Source organism: Ictalurus punctatus, chromosome 1, assembly GCF_001660625.3.
Source record: "Ictalurus punctatus breed USDA103 chromosome 1, Coco_2.0, whole genome shotgun sequence".
NCBI classification, from domain to species: Eukaryota; Metazoa; Chordata; class Actinopteri; order Siluriformes; family Ictaluridae; genus Ictalurus; species Ictalurus punctatus.
The window spans coordinates 33,281,167-33,299,239 of record NC_030416.2 but is presented as its reverse complement, the minus strand read 5'-3'; the positions used below and the strand labels follow the sequence as shown (position 1 = coordinate 33,299,239).

The window sequence follows — 18,073 nt, the reverse complement described above, 5'->3', positions numbered from 1 at the left end:
TGTTTAGTATTGCCTGGTGTAATCGCTTTGGGAGACCACAAGAGGGAGATGTAACAGATCCTGTAGATAATAATATAGTACGTTTACACGGACAACAATAATCCGATATGAATCCGATTAAGACGATACTCTGATTAGGAAACTAGCATGTAAACGGTGATTATTGATGACCTTAATCCGATTAAGATCATACTCGAAGTAAACACAAATGGAATTAAGACGTGTGGAGTATTATGTTAGTCGCATTATCGACGTGCGTTACAGACATGTACACACCTTAATCACACTATTAACATCGTGTGAGAGTTTTCACCGCATTGTGCGACAGGACACGTACACACACGGCAGCGCTCAACCGTTTTACGGCAAACAAGAGAGCACGACTGCGTCCCAAACCGCGTACTTACCTGCTATATAGTAGGAGAAACACATGTATCTCGGCTACTATATAGACGGTAAGTACGCGGTTTGGGACGCAGCCCACGGCTTCAAGCAGTCGTCTATTTGCACGTACAGCACGACAAATAATTAACCGCACTTGAAGCTTTCATAAAATGACAAATAAAAACACCCAGAACTGTATACGGTTCCATAACGAAGACCAACTGTACGTCGATACGTGAAATTCTGGAGGGACGGCGTGGCGCGGGGATGTAATGACGTGTGCCGTTAATCCGTCTACGTTCTATAACGTGTAAAACGGGAACATGAAAGGAATATTCTAAAAGCGACTCATGTAAACACCTTAATCAGAATATTGTCTTATTCAGAATAAGGTCAGTAATTAGATTACTGCTGTCCATGTAAACGTAGTCGGTGATCTCCGTCACTCCACTGACACGTAATACAGCTCCGTCTAGCGTGACTAACTCATCTTATCTAATTTCACGGTTATTGATAGGTGAAAAAGGCATCAACTCCAAATATTCTGTCTGTCTAGCTATTTAAAACATAAAAGTTCTAGTGTAGGAACCTTACACCACAGTCCCTATCAGAAATGGCTCCTATAACCAGGTTTGAACCTTTTTTCTGTTGCTAAGAACCCTTAAATATACGAACAGCCCTTGTAGTCACAGCGTATAAGACGTGAAAAGGGCACCCCCTTCTTCTGTATACCCGATGGGACACGTGGTACACTTTTCTGGCTGCAGACCTCAACGTTGCAATCTGATTGGCTCGCTGTAAACAAGACGGTAAACAAGACAATCGTGCATGTTTATAGGAGACGCTTTGTAGTCGGTTATCTGTCCTGTCAATCAAATGGTCTTTCTTTGTAATTTATTCTTTTTTTTTTTTTTTTTTTAAACCGGACGTATATATCTTTATTATCTCTCTCTCTTACTGCTGCGAGTCCGTCTCTTCTCCACCCTCATGATCACACGCTTTCCCCTTCTCCCCGATGAGTCTCGACCTTGCTCGTCAGTGGCTCCCGGGGGACGCGGAACATTTACCGAAATACCATCAGAGCTCTAATAGGGTTTTAATCAAGCTTTTAATCTTTTACCCCGACCCCCTCCCAGCCTCGCCCCTCCTCTCCACCCACACGCTCCCGTGGCACGGCGTGATGTCAGAAAGTGTTTCCACGCTTCGCTCTCGACGTGAGCCGCTTCAGAGCGAGCCAGGAGCAGCCATTAGCACCAGCAGAGCCCGGGCCTGGATCCCTTAATGCGGCGGAATTTAGCCCTAATTAAACCTTGATATCATGTCAATTCAAATTAGCCAGGCTAGCAGCTACTGGGCCGACTAGCCTGGACTGCGCTAATTTAAATCAGGAAGCAGAACCGAGGATGAAGTTGAAACGCCCCCAGAACACACACACACACACACACACACACACACACACACACACACACACACACTCACTCTCTCTAGTTTTGTAATTCTGCCAACTCAACCAGGAGGGAGGAGGGAAGATGAGAGGAGGCAGAATGTTAGCGGAGAGTGACACAGTAGATTAGAAATATTCGGTCCATTAAATTAGTGTGCCTGACCTCTGTGTGTATGTGTGTGTGTGTGTGTGTGTGTGTGTGTGTGTGTGTGTGTGTGGGGGGGGTAGAAGCACTGGTTTTATACTGAATGTACAACCCTGTGTCATTCTGAGCTCTCTAAATGCTCGTCCGTGTCGTCGTCACCGCTTATAGCGCGGTTAACCAAACAGCAGGAAAGGTCAAAGGTCACATGGTATACAGGGCTTCCAAACATGCTCTGAGTGAGCAAAACGTTTTTTAATTTATTTGTTTGTTTGTTTGTTTACATAATGTAAGAGCAGTGAGAGCTGATCACAGCGGAGTTTGGGGCGCCAATATTTTTGCACTTAATCTTCATCACTTAATGTTGTTGTTTATTGGCCGTGTACGCTCTGCCTCATTTTAATATGCAAATGTTTGTTTATTATTATTATTTAAAGCACAGGTTCGTCCTGTTACCGTAGTAACCGCTCATACATAGGGACATGACATGATGTCATATCTGTAGTTTTCCTCATCACTCTCGTCATGGTGTGTGTGTGTGTGTGTGTGTGTGTGTGTTGTAGCACGGTGACGTCAGCTGTGTTCACAGTAGGAGACAACGTGGTGTCCGGCAGCGACGATCGCACCGTCAAGGTGTGGGACCTGAAGAACATGAGGTCGCCGATAGCAACCATCCGCACCGACTCGGCTGTAAATAGGTAACGAGGCAGTGACGGCGCCGATGCAGCTCAGTATCAGTAACGGTTTATAATTTGTGGTTAGATGCTACGTTGTGGAGGTTTATGGAGGTTGTGTAACTCTCGTCCCCCCGGTGTGTAGGATAAGTGTCTCAGCGAACCAGAGGATCATCGCCCTGCCGCACGACAACAGACAGGTCCGACTGTTCGATATGACCGGGGTTCGACTGGCCCGCCTCCCACGCAGCAACAGACAGGTGTGTGTGTGTGTGTGTGTGTGTGTGTGTGTATGTGTGGCCTTTAGGTGTGTTTGTGTAACATGAATGTGTTTTTGTGTGGCTTTAAGGTGTGTTTGTGTTACAAAGGTTTGTGTAGCATAAGTGTGTGTTTGTGTAACAAGTGTGTGTAGCATAAGTGTGTGTTTGTGTAACGTGTGTGTATGTAGCAGAAGTTTGTGTCGCATAAGTGTGTTTGTGTAGCATAAGTGTGTGTTTGTGTAACAAGTGTGTGTGTGTGTAGCAGAGGTTTGTGTTTGTATAACATAAATGTGTGTTTGTGTAACATAAATGTGTGTTTGTGTAACAAGTGTGTGTGTGTGTGTGTGTGTGTGTGTGTAGCATAAGTGTGTGTGTAGCATAAGTGTGTCCTTTTTTTAGTTGCGGTTATGGTGTTAGCATAAATGTGTATTTCTGTGGTTTGTGTTTTTCCTAACTTTGTGTGTGTGTGTGTGTGTGTGTGTGTGTGTGTGTGTGTGTGTGTGTAGGGTCATCGGCGCATGGTGTGCTGCTCAGCGTGGAATGAAGAGAACCAGGCGTGTAACCTCTTCACCTGCGGCTTCGATCGGCAAGCCATCGGCTGGAACATCAACATTCCTGCTCTGCTGCAGGACAAGTGAACTCACACACACACACACACACACACACACACACACACACACACACACACACACACACACACACACACACACACACACACGCTCTGTCATGCTTACACAAAGCTTAGGAAGGCACAGTTCAGCACGCAGACACACAGCTGGATCCTCAGTAAAACTCTCGCCATTGGTGTATTGATTTGTTAAACCAGCTTTGTGTGTTAAAGTGTCTGTGATTGTCATGTTGACTGTGTGTGTGTGTGTGTGTGTGTGTGTGTGTGTGTGTGTGTGAGACAATCACACACACTTTAACACCGCTTCCCATCAGTCAGCTCTGTCAATACACACACTTCCAGAGATTGAGAGTGTGAGATTTATTCCTCTTTACTCGTACCAGCTTCTGTTCCTCCTTCATGTGATCAGGTGATCATGTGATCAGGTGGGCGACACGGCAACACGCCAACCAGTCATCCTCACAGAACTGTGCCATGATGCACTTTTCTCACAATATCACCAACATTCGAGTCCACGAGACTTTAAAAAAAATAAAATAATAAAAAAAACGTTATACAGCTGAGTGAAATCTGCCTAGTAACAAGAATCTGATTGGCCGAAAAACCTATTCCACCATTATCATCTTATTTTCTTTGTTTCCTTATGATTTCCTTCCGCAGTAAGGAATAAAACACTCGGGGACATGCTCTTAGAGGAAAATAATCAGCGATGGTGTGGTGTGATGCCCTACATCCCAACACACACGTGATTTATTTTATTTATTAACAGCGCATCCTGAAGAGTTTTATTCCTCGTATAATACAGAGATTCACCGACGATTACAGTTTACTTTAGTAATGTGCTTTTTATCCATTTCAAGTTGCACTTGTGTTGGGGGAGTGTCAAAGAAATTCTTTAAAGAAGAATGATTTTATTTCCGACCTCCTCACCCCCCCCCCCCCCCTCTCTCGCACCATTCACGCCACGAGTAAGAGAATACATTACATGCTACAAGCTAACGCGCTTAAAATCTTTTACAATTTTTAGCTTCCTTCCTCTTCCCTTCTTTATTAATTCGTTCAAGCGAGCTCGATGTACAGAGATTATTATATTATATCAGTCACATCGTGTTGTGTAGAATATCGCGTCAATGATGAACAGTTACTCTCTGTGAAAAGGACAGACGGCACACACACAAACACGCTCACACACACACACCCTTCCTGCTGAAGAACAGTATTGCTTTAATCAGTCTGCATGAATAATGTCGTTGTCTGTCGGATCTAAAGTAAAAAATGCTGTTGTGATGGCTGTATAATTTGATTTTCCGAAGTGAAAACTCTGAAATGTGAACATGTCGATGGCGTTTTATGAATAGAGTTAAGTGATGTACGTGTCACGTTTAATTTGGGTCTCGTATAATAGATGATTCTTATCACCTGTTGGACAGGTGACTAAACATCGCGTTAGATCCAACGTGCTGATGTTTCACATAGAACCGTCATCAGAGACTAGATTAGACATTATTGATATTGGACTAGACGTCCTGTGGTTAGTTCTCTCTCTCTCTCTCTCTCTCTCTCTCTCACACACACACACACACACACACACACACACACACACACACACAGTTGCGTGGACGTTCTCTGCGCTTTGAGTGTTTTCAGAAACCGAACATAAAACCATACCGTAAGTGAGATGTCTGAATAAAAGCTATAAAATATAATATTAATAATAATAAGAAGAAGAATGTATAAAATTTGTGAAGTGGAAATGTGTATATTGAACCTAGAGATTTAAACACATCTGTACCACATGACCACACCATGTAAATAAATGCTCTTGTCAGAAAATTAAGACTGTGACATTTGTGTTTCTTTAAACTGCTAAATGTGAATTTATTTAATCACTGCTATGAATTAAAGAGAATTAAATCCTTCACTGGTACTGATACAGTACACACACACACACAGAGGCCACGCCTCCTTCACTGGTACTGATACAGTACACACACACAGAGGCCACGCCTCCTTCACTGGTACTGATACAGTATATACACACACACACACACACACACACACACAGAGGCCACGTCTCCTTCACTGGTACTGATACAGTACACACACACACACACAGAGGCCACGCCTCCTTCACTGGTACTGATACAGTACACACACAGAGGCCACGCCTCCTTCACTGGTACTGATACAGTACACACACACAGAGGCCACGCCTCCTTCGCTGGTACTGATACAGTATACACACACACACAGAGGCCACGCCTCCTTCACTGGTACTGATACAGTACACACACAGAGGCCACGCCTCCTTCACTGGTACTGATACAGTACACACACACACACACACACACACAGAGGCCACGCCTCCTTCACTGGTACTGATACAGTACACACACACACACACACACACACACACAGAGGCCACGCCTCCTTCACTGGTACTGATACAGTACACACACACACACACACAGAGGCCATGCCTCCTTCACTGGTACTGATACAGTACACACACACACACACACACACACACACACACACACACACACAGAGGCCACGCCTCCTTCACTGGTACTGATACAGTACACACACACAGAGGCCACGCCTCCTTCACTGGTACTGATACAGTACACACACAGAGGCCACGCCTCCTTCACTGGTACTGATACAGTACACACACACACAGAGGCCACGCCTCCTTCGCTGGTACTGATACAGTATACACACACACACAGAGGCCACGCCTCCTTCACTGGTACTGATACAGTACACACACAGAGGCCACGCCTCCTTCACTGGTACTGATACAGTACACACACACACAGAGGCCACGCCTCCTTCACTGGTACTGATACAGTACACACACACACACACACAGAGGCCACGCCTCCTTCACTGGTACTGATACAGTACACACACACACACACACACAGAGGCCATGCCTCCTTCACTGGTACTGATACAGTACACACACACACACACACACACACACACACACACAGAGGCCACGCCTCCTTCACTGGTACTGATACAGTACATACACACACACACACACACACACACACACACACACACACAGAGGCCATGCCTCCTTCACTGGTACTGATACAGTACACACATACACACACACGCAGGCCACGTCTCCTTCACTGGTACTGATACAGTACACATATGCAGAGGCCACGCCTCCTTCACTGGTACTGATAGTACACACACACACACACAGAGGCCACGCCTCCTTCACTGGTATTGATACAGTACACACACACACACACACACACACACACACACACACACACACACACACACACACACAGAGGCCATGCCTCCTTCACTGGTACTGATACAGTACACACACACACACACACACACACACACAGAGGCCATGCCTCCTTCACTGGTACTGATACAGTACACACACACACACACACACACACACACACACAGAGGCCACGCCTCCTTCACTGGTACTGATACAGTACATACACATGCAGGCCACGTCTCCTTCACTGGTATTGATACAGTACACATATACAGTGGCCACGCCTCCTTCACTGGTACTGATACAGTACACACACACACACACACACACACACACACACAGAGGCCATGCCTCCTTCACTGGTATTGATACAGTACACACACACACAGAGGCCACGCCTCCTTCACTGGTATTGATACAGTACACACACACACAGAGGCCACGCCTCCTTCACTGGTACTGATACAGTACACACACACACACACACACACACACACACACACACACACACACACACAGAGGCCATGCCTCCTTCACTGGTATTGATACAGTACACACACACACAGAGGCCACGCCTCCTTCACTGGTATTGATACAGTACATACACACACACACACACACAGAGGCCATGCCTCCTTCACTGGTATTGATACAGTACACACACACACAGAGGCCACGCCTCCTTCACTGGTATTGATACAGTACATACACACACACACACACAGAGGCCACGCCTCCTTCACTGGTATTGATACAGTACACACACGCACACACAGAGGCCACGCCTCCTTCACTGGTACTGATACAGTACACACACACACACACACACAGAGGCCACGCCTCCTTCACTGGTACTGTCAAGGACAGAAACCTAAATAACATCAACCATACACTGATCAGCCATAACATTAAAAATACTGACTGGTGAAGTGAATAACAGTGATTATCTCATCACCGTGGCACCTGTCGAGGGGCGGGATATATTAGACAACAAGTGATCAGTCAGTTCTTGAAGTTGATGTGTTGGAAGCAGGAAATATGCCTAAATATAAGGATCTGAGTGACTTTGACGAGGGCCAAATTATGATGGCTAGAGGACTGGGTCTTATGGGGTGTTACCGGTATGCAGTGGTTAGTACCTACCAAAAGTGGTCCAAGGAAGGATAACCGGTGAAAGGGTCATGGGTGCCCAAGATTCATTGATGCACATGGGGAGTGAAGGCTAGCAGTCTGGTCCGATCCGATCCCACAGAAGAGCTTCTGTAGCACTGAAGAAGTTCATGGCTCTGATAGAAAGGTGTCAGGACACAGTGCATCACAGTTTGCTGTGTACGGGGCTGCGTAGCTGCAGACCAGTCAGAGTGCCCATGCTGACCCCTGTCCACCGCCGAAAGCTCCTACAGTGTGCACACGAGCATCAGAACTGGACCATGGAGCAATGGGAGAAGGAGGCCTGGTCTGATGAATCACGTTTTCTTTTACATCATGTGGACGGCCGGGTGTATGTGCATGCGAGTGTGTCGCTTACCCGGGGAAGAGACGGAATCAGGGTGCATTATGGGAAGAAGGTGAGCTGGTGGAGGCGGTGTGATGCTCTGTGCAATGTTCTGTTGGGAAACCTTGGGTCCTGGCATTCATGTGGATGTTACTACGACCCATACCGTCTACCTAACCTGCTTTCGACGCAGTATTTACGTCAGGCCGAGAACACCGGAGGTTTGCGAAGTAAACGCTCAGCAGTCATAACTCTGTCGTTCACCAAGCCATTGTCTATGTGTTGGATTTCCCCGATTCCCTGATATACTGCCTGTTTTGGATTACGATTCCCTGCCTTGCCCAGTTTGGATTGTTCGCCCGATCACCTGACCTTCGTCTGTTTCTGGAATTCGTCTTCAGCCTGATCCTTGTCTTCCTGTTACTGCACCGCCCGCGCTTGTCTCCACACAAGGTACCGGGACAGATACGGTGACATCCACGGAAGGAGTCTCCAGTCTCAGTGCTTTGTATCAGTCAGAGCTAACCTGCAGTTTCTCAGTAACATGACGAGCTACGTTTTTTATTTTTTATTTTTTTTAAATAACTTCGACAGACAGTAAGAATTGCACCTACAGAATGTATTGTTTATAGCTGCTATAACATAAGGGATAACGGGACCAAACTTTGTTTTACGGACATTCCACAGCATTAAATAATTCTATAAACGGACAAAAGCAAAGAATTGTAATAATTACAAGAGAAATAAAACACATCAGGACGTGCTGTTATAGGCAATGGATTGACGACAGCGTGCAACAGTAACTCAATAACTTTGATTTATATTCTGTGTTTTATATTCTGTGTGTTTTATTGCTTATGTAATAAATACTAGTAATAAAACGAGGTGTGTGTGTGGATTCAGGTTTCTTGATTAAAAATTCAACTGCGCTTCAGTAGTTTATCAAAATCAATCAGGTAAAAAGTACAAGACTATGCTCTAGTATAAATAATAAACCTAAAAATAAATAAATAATAGACGTCATCGCGTCCCTTCTTCTTTCTCATAATCGTCCGAAATTCGAATTTCGTCCAGATTCCTTCTGCACAAAATCTTGCAAATGAAAATCTGTACTCTGTTTACTCTAATATTAACTTACAGTGCTAAAAGATGAACCGTTCCTCATGTGTACATTCAGAGGGTGTTGATATGAATATTCATATGAGCATCTGGACAGCGTTTTAGCGCTTCGTCTGAACGTGCAAAACAGAGACGCGCACAAGTTGTTTTTTATGCCGTTTTTATTCACATAAACATTCACTTTTAAGGTACAACTGAAGTGCAATGTACAGATCTTAGCAGCGTAATAATTGCAGAATTAAATATACATCTTATTTAGACACCTCAATTGTTTTTTTTTTTTTTTTTTTTTTTTGTTTTTCTTTTTTTGTTGTTTTTTGTAAGGTTTTGTTACGTCATTGTTTTTACAAAGTTTACAAAATGTACAGAGAATTTTACAATATTGCCATTCGGTCATGCCTACTACTGACTTTCGTGGGTTTATTATTCTTTTTTATTTTCCTTTGAGATGCTTCATCAATCATTTATATCAGTGTAAACTCGGTAGGGGAATAAATAACACACGCGCACACACACGCACACACACACAAAATAAAATCAAACGTTTGAGTTGAGAGCCATTTGGGACTTTCTGGAGGAGATTTGTGATTGGAGGATAATAAAGGAGTGTGGATACAGCAGGGATGATGTGCATCACCCTTTAACGTGGCTGCTACGTGGATCAGCGTGGGTTTTCTTTTTTAAAAGACCGGGGAAGACCGTGATGGAGGACGACATTCTCCATCCTAATCTACTGCATCAGCCTATTACATATCAGTCTACAGTTAATCACAGATTCGGGGAAAACACTGAAGTGGGGAGCAAAGTGATTCATGCACCGCTCAGAGAGCTCATTTAGACAGGACCACTAGGGGGCGCTCTTACAGCTAGTACACGCTTTTAAATCCTGCTTCACACACTGTGTCATCACTGAAGGTTAAATACTAACACACACACACACACACACACAGTCCTAAACATGACCAAAAGACAAGAAATCATCAGGCTTTAGTTATTCATCAGGCTGCTGTGTGAAAAACGTGTGTGTCAGTACAGAGGGCAAAAGTAGAAGAAACGAAACGCATCTGTGTTCGTCTGTCAAACAAAACAAAAATAAATAATAATAATAATAATAATAATAATAATAGCTGATCCCGCCCACTGAGTTTGATTGACAGGTGACCTTATGAGCAAACAGCTAATATAGAAATGGAAGTTTGTTCATTTTTTTTTTTTTTTTTTTTTTTTTTTACATGACATATATTCATACATAATACCAAACACTAAAAGGGTTTTTAAAATACCAAAGAAAAGGGAAATGATCACAGTAATGTAAAAATATTTGTAGAGATTGTTTTGCGCACACATTAATGTGTTTTAACATGTGATGTAACATTAATTCTATTTGATATAAAGTGAGCCATCTTCATCTGAGACCTATACCAGTGTTTATTGGTGTCGCCCCCCCCCCCCCCCCCCCCCCAATTTATTTGTTTATGGACTTATTGTTCGAAATAATCATTTCAAAATTATTTATTTTTCTTTTGTAAAAATCTCACTTTCATCTCAGACCAATATCAGTATTTATTCATGAATTCCCCCCGGCCCCCCCTCCCCCGCCCCAGGATTTCTTCTCCTTCCGTCATTTTAAGAGTGTTTTTAACAATTGTTGTTAGAATTGTATTATGGACTGTTATTCTGCATAACAAATTCCCATTGTTTTTATTTTTTCCCATTAATTCCCATTATTTTTATTTTATTTTCTATAAAAATGAGACAGAGAAGTGAGATTTGTATAATTATATATATATATAATCTATGATTTATGATAATGGCCTATTTTATTTAGACTGATATTGAAAATATTATACATATAATATGTGTATATGTGTATATGTGTGCATATATATATATATATATATATATATATATATATATATATATATATATATGTATATAATATTTTTAATATTAGTATAAATAAAATAGGCCATTATCATAAATCATAAATAAATACTGATAAAGGCTTCATCTAAGACCTTTTTATTTATTTATGGATTTATTTATGGATTTATTTATTTATTTATTATCAGTTCTCTAACATTTGATGATAGAATTACCCTGTCCAGGGTGTACCCCGCCTTGTGCCCGATGCTCCCTGGGATAGGCTCCAGGTTCCCCGCGACCCTGAAGAAGGATAAGCGCTTGAAGATGGATGGATGGATGGATGGATGGATGGATTGACGATAGAATTGCACTGTGCACCATAATTCTGAGTTAAACTTTCAATTTGATTTATTTTTAGCCCTGTATGATTATACATCATATTTATGCCTACAGATTCTGCTTGTAACTTCAACCGGAATCAGGATTTATTTACGATTTCGACACTTTATTATTATTATTATTATTATTATTATTATTTTTTGCTGCATGACTTTTATTATGGTCTGTTATTTTAAACGACAATGTTTTGTTTATTTATTTATTTATTTATTTTTAATTTTCATTACATTATTTTCCTTTCCCCTGTAAACATGACAGAAATACGGGTCACATTTATGTCTTGTAATGTTTTTATATAATATAAAACGAGCCGCCCCATGCCCTCCTAATTCCACGTGTAACTATGGATGAAATTAGTCCTAAAGACTATTCGTATTCGTCTGATAAACACACTGGCCTGATGACGAGCTTAAAAAAACCCACAAGGCTGTAACATATACTACTGTGTAGTAGTAATTAAACATGGCAAACACATCATGTGTCAAAACCCCGGTCTGTAACGGAAATCTACAGCTATCCGCCTACGTCTCGTAACGTCTAGCTCTCTTTACACTAGCTATAGAGCTGTCCTACTTCATACCTCATGAACGGGGCTTTAATGAACAACAGTGATTAAGTCCTATAATTCATGTCGACTTTTTCTCCACAGCGCTCCCGTGTGTCCGATTCACCCCCTTTTTTTTTTTTCATTTATTTTTTTTTACTTTTAACCCGGGTCACTACTCCTACCGTGCGCACCTTTAGTACTTTAGTACAGTAACACAACAAAAGAAAGAAAGAAAGAAACAAAAAAAAAATCCCCCCAGAAAACACAAGGACGTCATGTGTAGAAAGGTATTAAAGCAGTGAGGTGTACCAGCTCGAGTGCTCCGTACCGACCTGCCGTGCTTTAATGGCACCATTTATGTTACCTTGTCACTATTTCCTCCTCTCGTCTCTTTATATTCCCTGTGCTGCACACAAAAGGGCTTGAATTAACCTGTCGCTGCAATGTCAAACCACCCTCCTGCTCTTTTTTTTTTTCCTTTTGGAGGTGAGAGCAAGAGAGCTTGTGTGCTTGATGAAGGGAAGGAAAAAAAAAAATAAAAAAAAAAAAGGTAAGGCTTGAATAAGTGTGTGTGAAAGAATAAAGAGGAGGAGGGGCGCATCATTCTGACAGCGCCTTTAATTGGACAGTGTGCGAAGAACTCTATAGGGGACGAGCATCCGGAAACAGGCCAGCGATGACAACATGGCTGTTGCCTTTCACTTTGCCGAAGGTTAACACACACACACACACAGTTATTGGAGTGTGACAGCTGCAGGTGAGTACAGAAAGGGGACGCTGGAAGGTGAAAATGAAGCGTCGTTCCCAAAACCCAATTTTCCCTTCTGCACATTCTCCTCCTCCGGACTGCGCAAAGCGAGTCTTCACGTTCCCGCTCGGTCTCACCCTCGCATACCGACGTATTTATGTCCGTGGTCGAGTCGTCACGTCGTCTCACGCCGTCAGCATGAAGAGCTCTTGTTCCGCCGGTTTCCGAACCCACGTCCCCAACCCGGCTTCCCTCAGCGCTCGCACCCACTGCTCCTTCGCGCTCTGGTAGGACGCCGCCGCCTGCTTGGCCTCGCCGTACGTCAGCGGGCCGGTGCTTGAACCCGGAGCGCTCGCTACCAGCTGCAGAAGAAAGAAAAAGTAGAGTGAGAGAGAGCAAAACAAAAACGAATGAGCCGGCACAAAGCGGGAACTTCAACAGCTGTGTAATCTCCCCATTTAAATTTCACAAGCAATTGAACATTCTGTGAGCTTTTTGGTGCATTTTCTTTTGTCACACACTTTCGCGCACACACACACACACACAGATAGGAGATAGGAGAGGTGCAGCAGATGAAGAAGAGGCATGGAGAAAAGTAAAGTTTCTTGGGAGATTAGCGTGTGTGCTCGTGCGTCTCTCACTGTGCTTGCCGAGCGTTTGCCATGGGAGGCTGCTCAAGTGCTTTTCATGATGATTACCAGCTCTACAGTCATTAGACTTTAACTGCCACCATTTGGTAGAGCAGCCGGAGCTCTTCCGTACACTTCCATGATGAGGTCGTGTGTTTTACTTTGTTTTGTTTTGTTGTCGTCGTTTTTTTTTTTTTTTTTTTCCTCTTCCCCCTCTCGAAGTGAAACTCATTACAAACATCCCGACTTGTTTTCGGTAAAAGTAAAAAAAAAAAAAAAAAAAACTCAGACTCCATACTGTTTCCGCTTAAATTATGGTTAGAGATCGTAAAAACGCCAAACCTCGGAACTTATAACAGCTTTAATGCTGATTTCTCAAAAACGCAAAATGGCAGAGATGATGTCGTGACATTTCAGGGTTCAACATCAAGCAAAACGCCACCGCAGAGGCTTTGATTCATTCGTCAAAAAGAAGGGAAAAAAAAACAAAAACAGGACGCTGCGACCGACCCATCCACCAACCCCGCAATATAGATAGAAGGAAGGGAGACGTTCTCTATCACGGTGACACTAGCCAATCACGGGATTCTGTGAACTCATGCGTGTGGAAGTGGGCGCGTATCGCTTTCCTCCGAGAGCGTTACGCCGCCTCCTGATGCTGCAAGAGCACCAGTTCAAAACGATGTGTCCAGCTGGCTTCCCCAGCCCCGGAGGAAGCACTACGCAGCCTTCGCACTCCCGGATCGGAGTCTGGTTCCTCTCAAGGTTCCTCCCTCATATCGTCTCAGGGGGTTTTTCCTCACCACCGTCGCCTCTGGTTTACTCATTAGAGACAAATTCATACGTTTAAAATCTATATCCTGAATTTCTACACATCTGTAAAGCTGCTTTGGGACAACGTCCACTGTTAAAAGCGCTATACAAATAAAACTGAACTGAACTGAATTGTTGGAACTGCTGGCATTAAAGGTATTTAAGGGTTTAAAGTCAATTTTATTCAGTTTTATTGAGTAAGTATGTTTTTCTTTTTATATAGATTGCTTCATCCTTTCAAGAAGCAGTTCAAATCTGACTGCTAAATGTTATGGTGTCATAACATGTAAGCACCAATGAGGTTCCAGTATGCAAATAAAGCCTACAAACACTAGAAAGGGGGCGGGGCTGTGGGGGGTTTCTTTTTGCTTTTTGTATATTCATAGAGTTTATTCATATGACGATGGGAAAGAAGTGCAGCCTTTCATCTAATGATTCCTCCCCCCCCCCCACAGAACCTTCTAATCTAGTCTTCAGTCCAGAAGAAAAGAATGATTTTCAGAACAAATTTAGACTTTTATTTTTTTCCCCATATATTTTAACCTATTATATTTTAGTCACATTTTATACAAGCAGAATGATAATCTCCCTGTTAATTAATTAATTCATTCATTCATTAAAGGATCGATAGATTTGTTCGTTGGCGTGTTTGTTTTTTAATCCCTTGTGTCTGTTTATTATGTACCGAAGCGGAACGCTTGGACACTTTAATCAGGGGGAGGACATTTCTCACGGAACCTTTACCGCCGTCATGTCGCATTAGCCGTCATTATATTATGAATGAACGGAGGATAAATAAAAACGACAAACCACTTCATTGATTACGGATTTTAGGAAGCGTGTGACTGCAACGCGAAGAGGTTTTGTTTTATATTGACGAAGGCTGAGTGAGAATTTCTGCACATCCACTTAGTTTCATTTGATCACAAATAAAAAATTCAACCTCGATGCCTGCTAAGCCTCTGCTTTGGTGTGTGTGTGTGGGGGTTGGGGGTGAGGGATGGGGGGTTTGGCGGAGCGGCTCTCACTTTGCGGTAGACTCTGTTCCAGCGTGTGAAAAGTGCACGTTTGCAGAGTCGTGATGGAGCTCCGCAGTCTCTGCGTTTGCCCGTGGAGGCGTTGATCACCTCCAGCTGCTCGTCTCCTGCGGTCCAGTTCATGCTGAAGCACGAAGCCTTGAGCTGCTGCCAACACTCGCTGCTGCTTAGACCTAACACACACACACACACACAGAGTAATCATCACACACAGTATCAGAAGAAAGTCTAAATCCTGTAATATCATGTGTAGGAGTTAATGCTCACTTATTACCACAAAGTGGACATTAATGCACACTTAAGAAGCCAAAGCACGACTGCATGCACACCGGATCACATTCTCAGCGAAATAAAGGTCATGTTTACAGATTTGCTCCATAAGTGTCCTGTACGAGTATCGACTTCATGCAGAAAGAGCATACGTCCTCTACCACGGGGCTGCACCTCATCGCTCGTGAACTTTACCAGCTTTATTACAGAGTTCTCTGCAGATATTTTAAAACACTCCGCTGGACTGTTTTAAAATAATAATTAATTCTCTCCATGTTTGTGCAGCATTACTACAAAACATAAACCTAGAATTCAGCAGGCTATTTCTTTTCTTCGGAGCAAAAGTGCTTCTCAAACCCTTCGCAGCCCGGGCAACTTAAAAACCAATTTCTAATACATTTAATAGATTTGTTTTCAATGTGTAATATAATACTGTGAAATTTTATAAGTGCCATCGAGCTTTTGAACCCTGAGAGATTTGGTCCGAGTTGACGTTATTTATTGAGGTCTTGAGGTTAAACTCGTTCGATTTAAGCAAGCGTTCAAACATCCATCCATCCATCAAGTCATCTTCTATACTGCTTATCCTACAGACTGGAGGGGAACCTGGAGTCTATCCCAAGAGGCACAAGGCGGGGTATACCCTGGACCGATATATCTCAGGGCATAATCACATACACATTCATACACTACGGACACTTTGGACACGCCAATCGGCATACCATGCATGTCGACTTGGGGATGTAGCCTGATTCCAAATTGTCCGTAGTGTGTGAATGTGTGTGATTGGGCACCCCATCTGTGGTGTCTCCTGCCTCGTGCCCCGAGTTCCCTGTGATAGGCCTCCAAGCTCCCTGCGGCCCTGTGTAGGATAAGCGGTACAGAAAATGGATGGATAGAAAATAGTGGGTAGCGATTCCCACCTTTGTAAATAAATAGATAAATAAATCAAACTGACGACAGCATGCTGAGAACTAGTCTTTAATCTCATTTGCCACATAAAAACATAAGCACAGTGCCCAATAACACTCCCATACACTGAACATCATGATGCTTGACGTTTCTCCATATAATCTACTGCTTTATACGACAGTGCTGTTGAATTCTCGAACCTGATTGGTCAGAAGGTGTCGAGTAATTTTCATGCTCCGTGGGTTTATATTACTGCTATTAATGCACTAGTTCCAATACGTCATCGTTTCTATAGTAACAACGTACGCAGGGACCTCTATGACGGACAAAATCGACGTTTCTTTAATAAAGTCTTAGTATACTTGTTGATATGGTGAAGCTTTCAGTAACGAGACGTTTGTTTAACGTTCGTGGAAGGAGTCTCCAGTGTCGGCGAGTAAGGTTTCCATCACAGGAAAGTTTTCAGGATGGAGAAGTTTATACTTTACAGATCCTATGTAACATGACAAGCTGGGTTCATTTTTTAAATTTTTTTTTATGCTTTATTAACTTCAAGAAAGAGAGAGAAAAAAAGAGATGCTGATGAAGGAATAACTGTTCGTAGCTGCTGTAAAGTATGTGATAACGGGAACTAAACTTACAGCATTAAACGTAACTACACATGGATAGAAAGTATGACGTGTCGTTCTTTAAGAGATAAAACGACGTAACTGTTGGCAAACTGCCGTGATATAAGAGGAATAAAAGACTTCAGGGTGCGCTGTGATAGAAAAATAATCACCTCAGGGGTGGGAACAGTAGCTCCATCACATCACCCTGCCTCTGATTATTTTCCTATAACCTTACATACTGAACTACGCTGCCTGACTTCAGTAAGCTGCGGTGCAACATACATGCTAAAAAGAATGATAATAAGAGAGAGAGAGAGAGAGAGAGAGAGAGAGAGAGAGAGAGAGAGAGAGAGAGAGAGAGAGAGAGAGAGAGAGAGAGAGAGAGAGAGAGAGAGAATGAGTCCATGAGAACATATATGTGGACAAAAGAGGGGCCGTGTGCATTAGAGCGCTATGCTAGCGAGACCGGCGACTCACTTAACCTGCTTAATTGCCAGTGAGAGCTTGAGTGTTCCATTAGCATAGTCTAATGTGGTGTCTGTGCGGTAAACATCAGTCGCAGCCACAAAAGACCTCTCTCAATCCTCAATCAAAACATATTTGCCACAGCAATTAGCATAGCACTCATTCCGAGCCGAGCGCAGGTTGACCACACATTAGCGCCTGCTAACGATTTTGCAGCTCGGGCCTGACAACACGTTTTGTACGCTGACACGAAACCCGTGAGAATTTAGACACGCTCGCGAGCGTTATTTATTCCGAGACAATACAACGCGCACCACGTCGTCTTGATGACTTATTCGACAACAGATTCTCGTGTCATATCTTGGCACTAA

The 18,073-nt window shown here is 43.1% G+C and overlaps 2 protein-coding genes across 2 annotated transcripts in view; one reads left to right on the top strand and one right to left on the bottom strand.

Moving 5' to 3' along the window:
- Positions 1 to 5,369, top strand: part of wdr37 (WD repeat domain 37) — a 33,412-nt gene extending 28,043 nt beyond the window's left edge. The window contains exons 12-14 of the mRNA XM_053684026.1: positions 2,534 to 2,668; positions 2,790 to 2,904; positions 3,411 to 5,369. Coding sequence (XP_053540001.1) covers positions 2,534 to 2,668; positions 2,790 to 2,904; positions 3,411 to 3,542 — 382 coding nt within the window. The 3' untranslated portion in view covers positions 3,543 to 5,369. The remainder of the gene's footprint in view (positions 1 to 2,533; positions 2,669 to 2,789; positions 2,905 to 3,410) is intronic.
- A 6,035-nt stretch (positions 5,370 to 11,404) lies between these two features.
- The window catches only part of adarb2 (adenosine deaminase RNA specific B2 (inactive)), a 227,919-nt gene continuing 221,250 nt past the window's right edge, over positions 11,405 to 18,073 (bottom strand). The window contains exons 9-10 of the mRNA XM_017480853.3: positions 15,436 to 15,617; positions 11,405 to 13,327 (exon numbers count right to left, since the gene is read on the bottom strand). Coding sequence (XP_017336342.1) covers positions 13,151 to 13,327; positions 15,436 to 15,617 — 359 coding nt within the window. The 3' untranslated portion in view covers positions 11,405 to 13,150. The remainder of the gene's footprint in view (positions 13,328 to 15,435; positions 15,618 to 18,073) is intronic.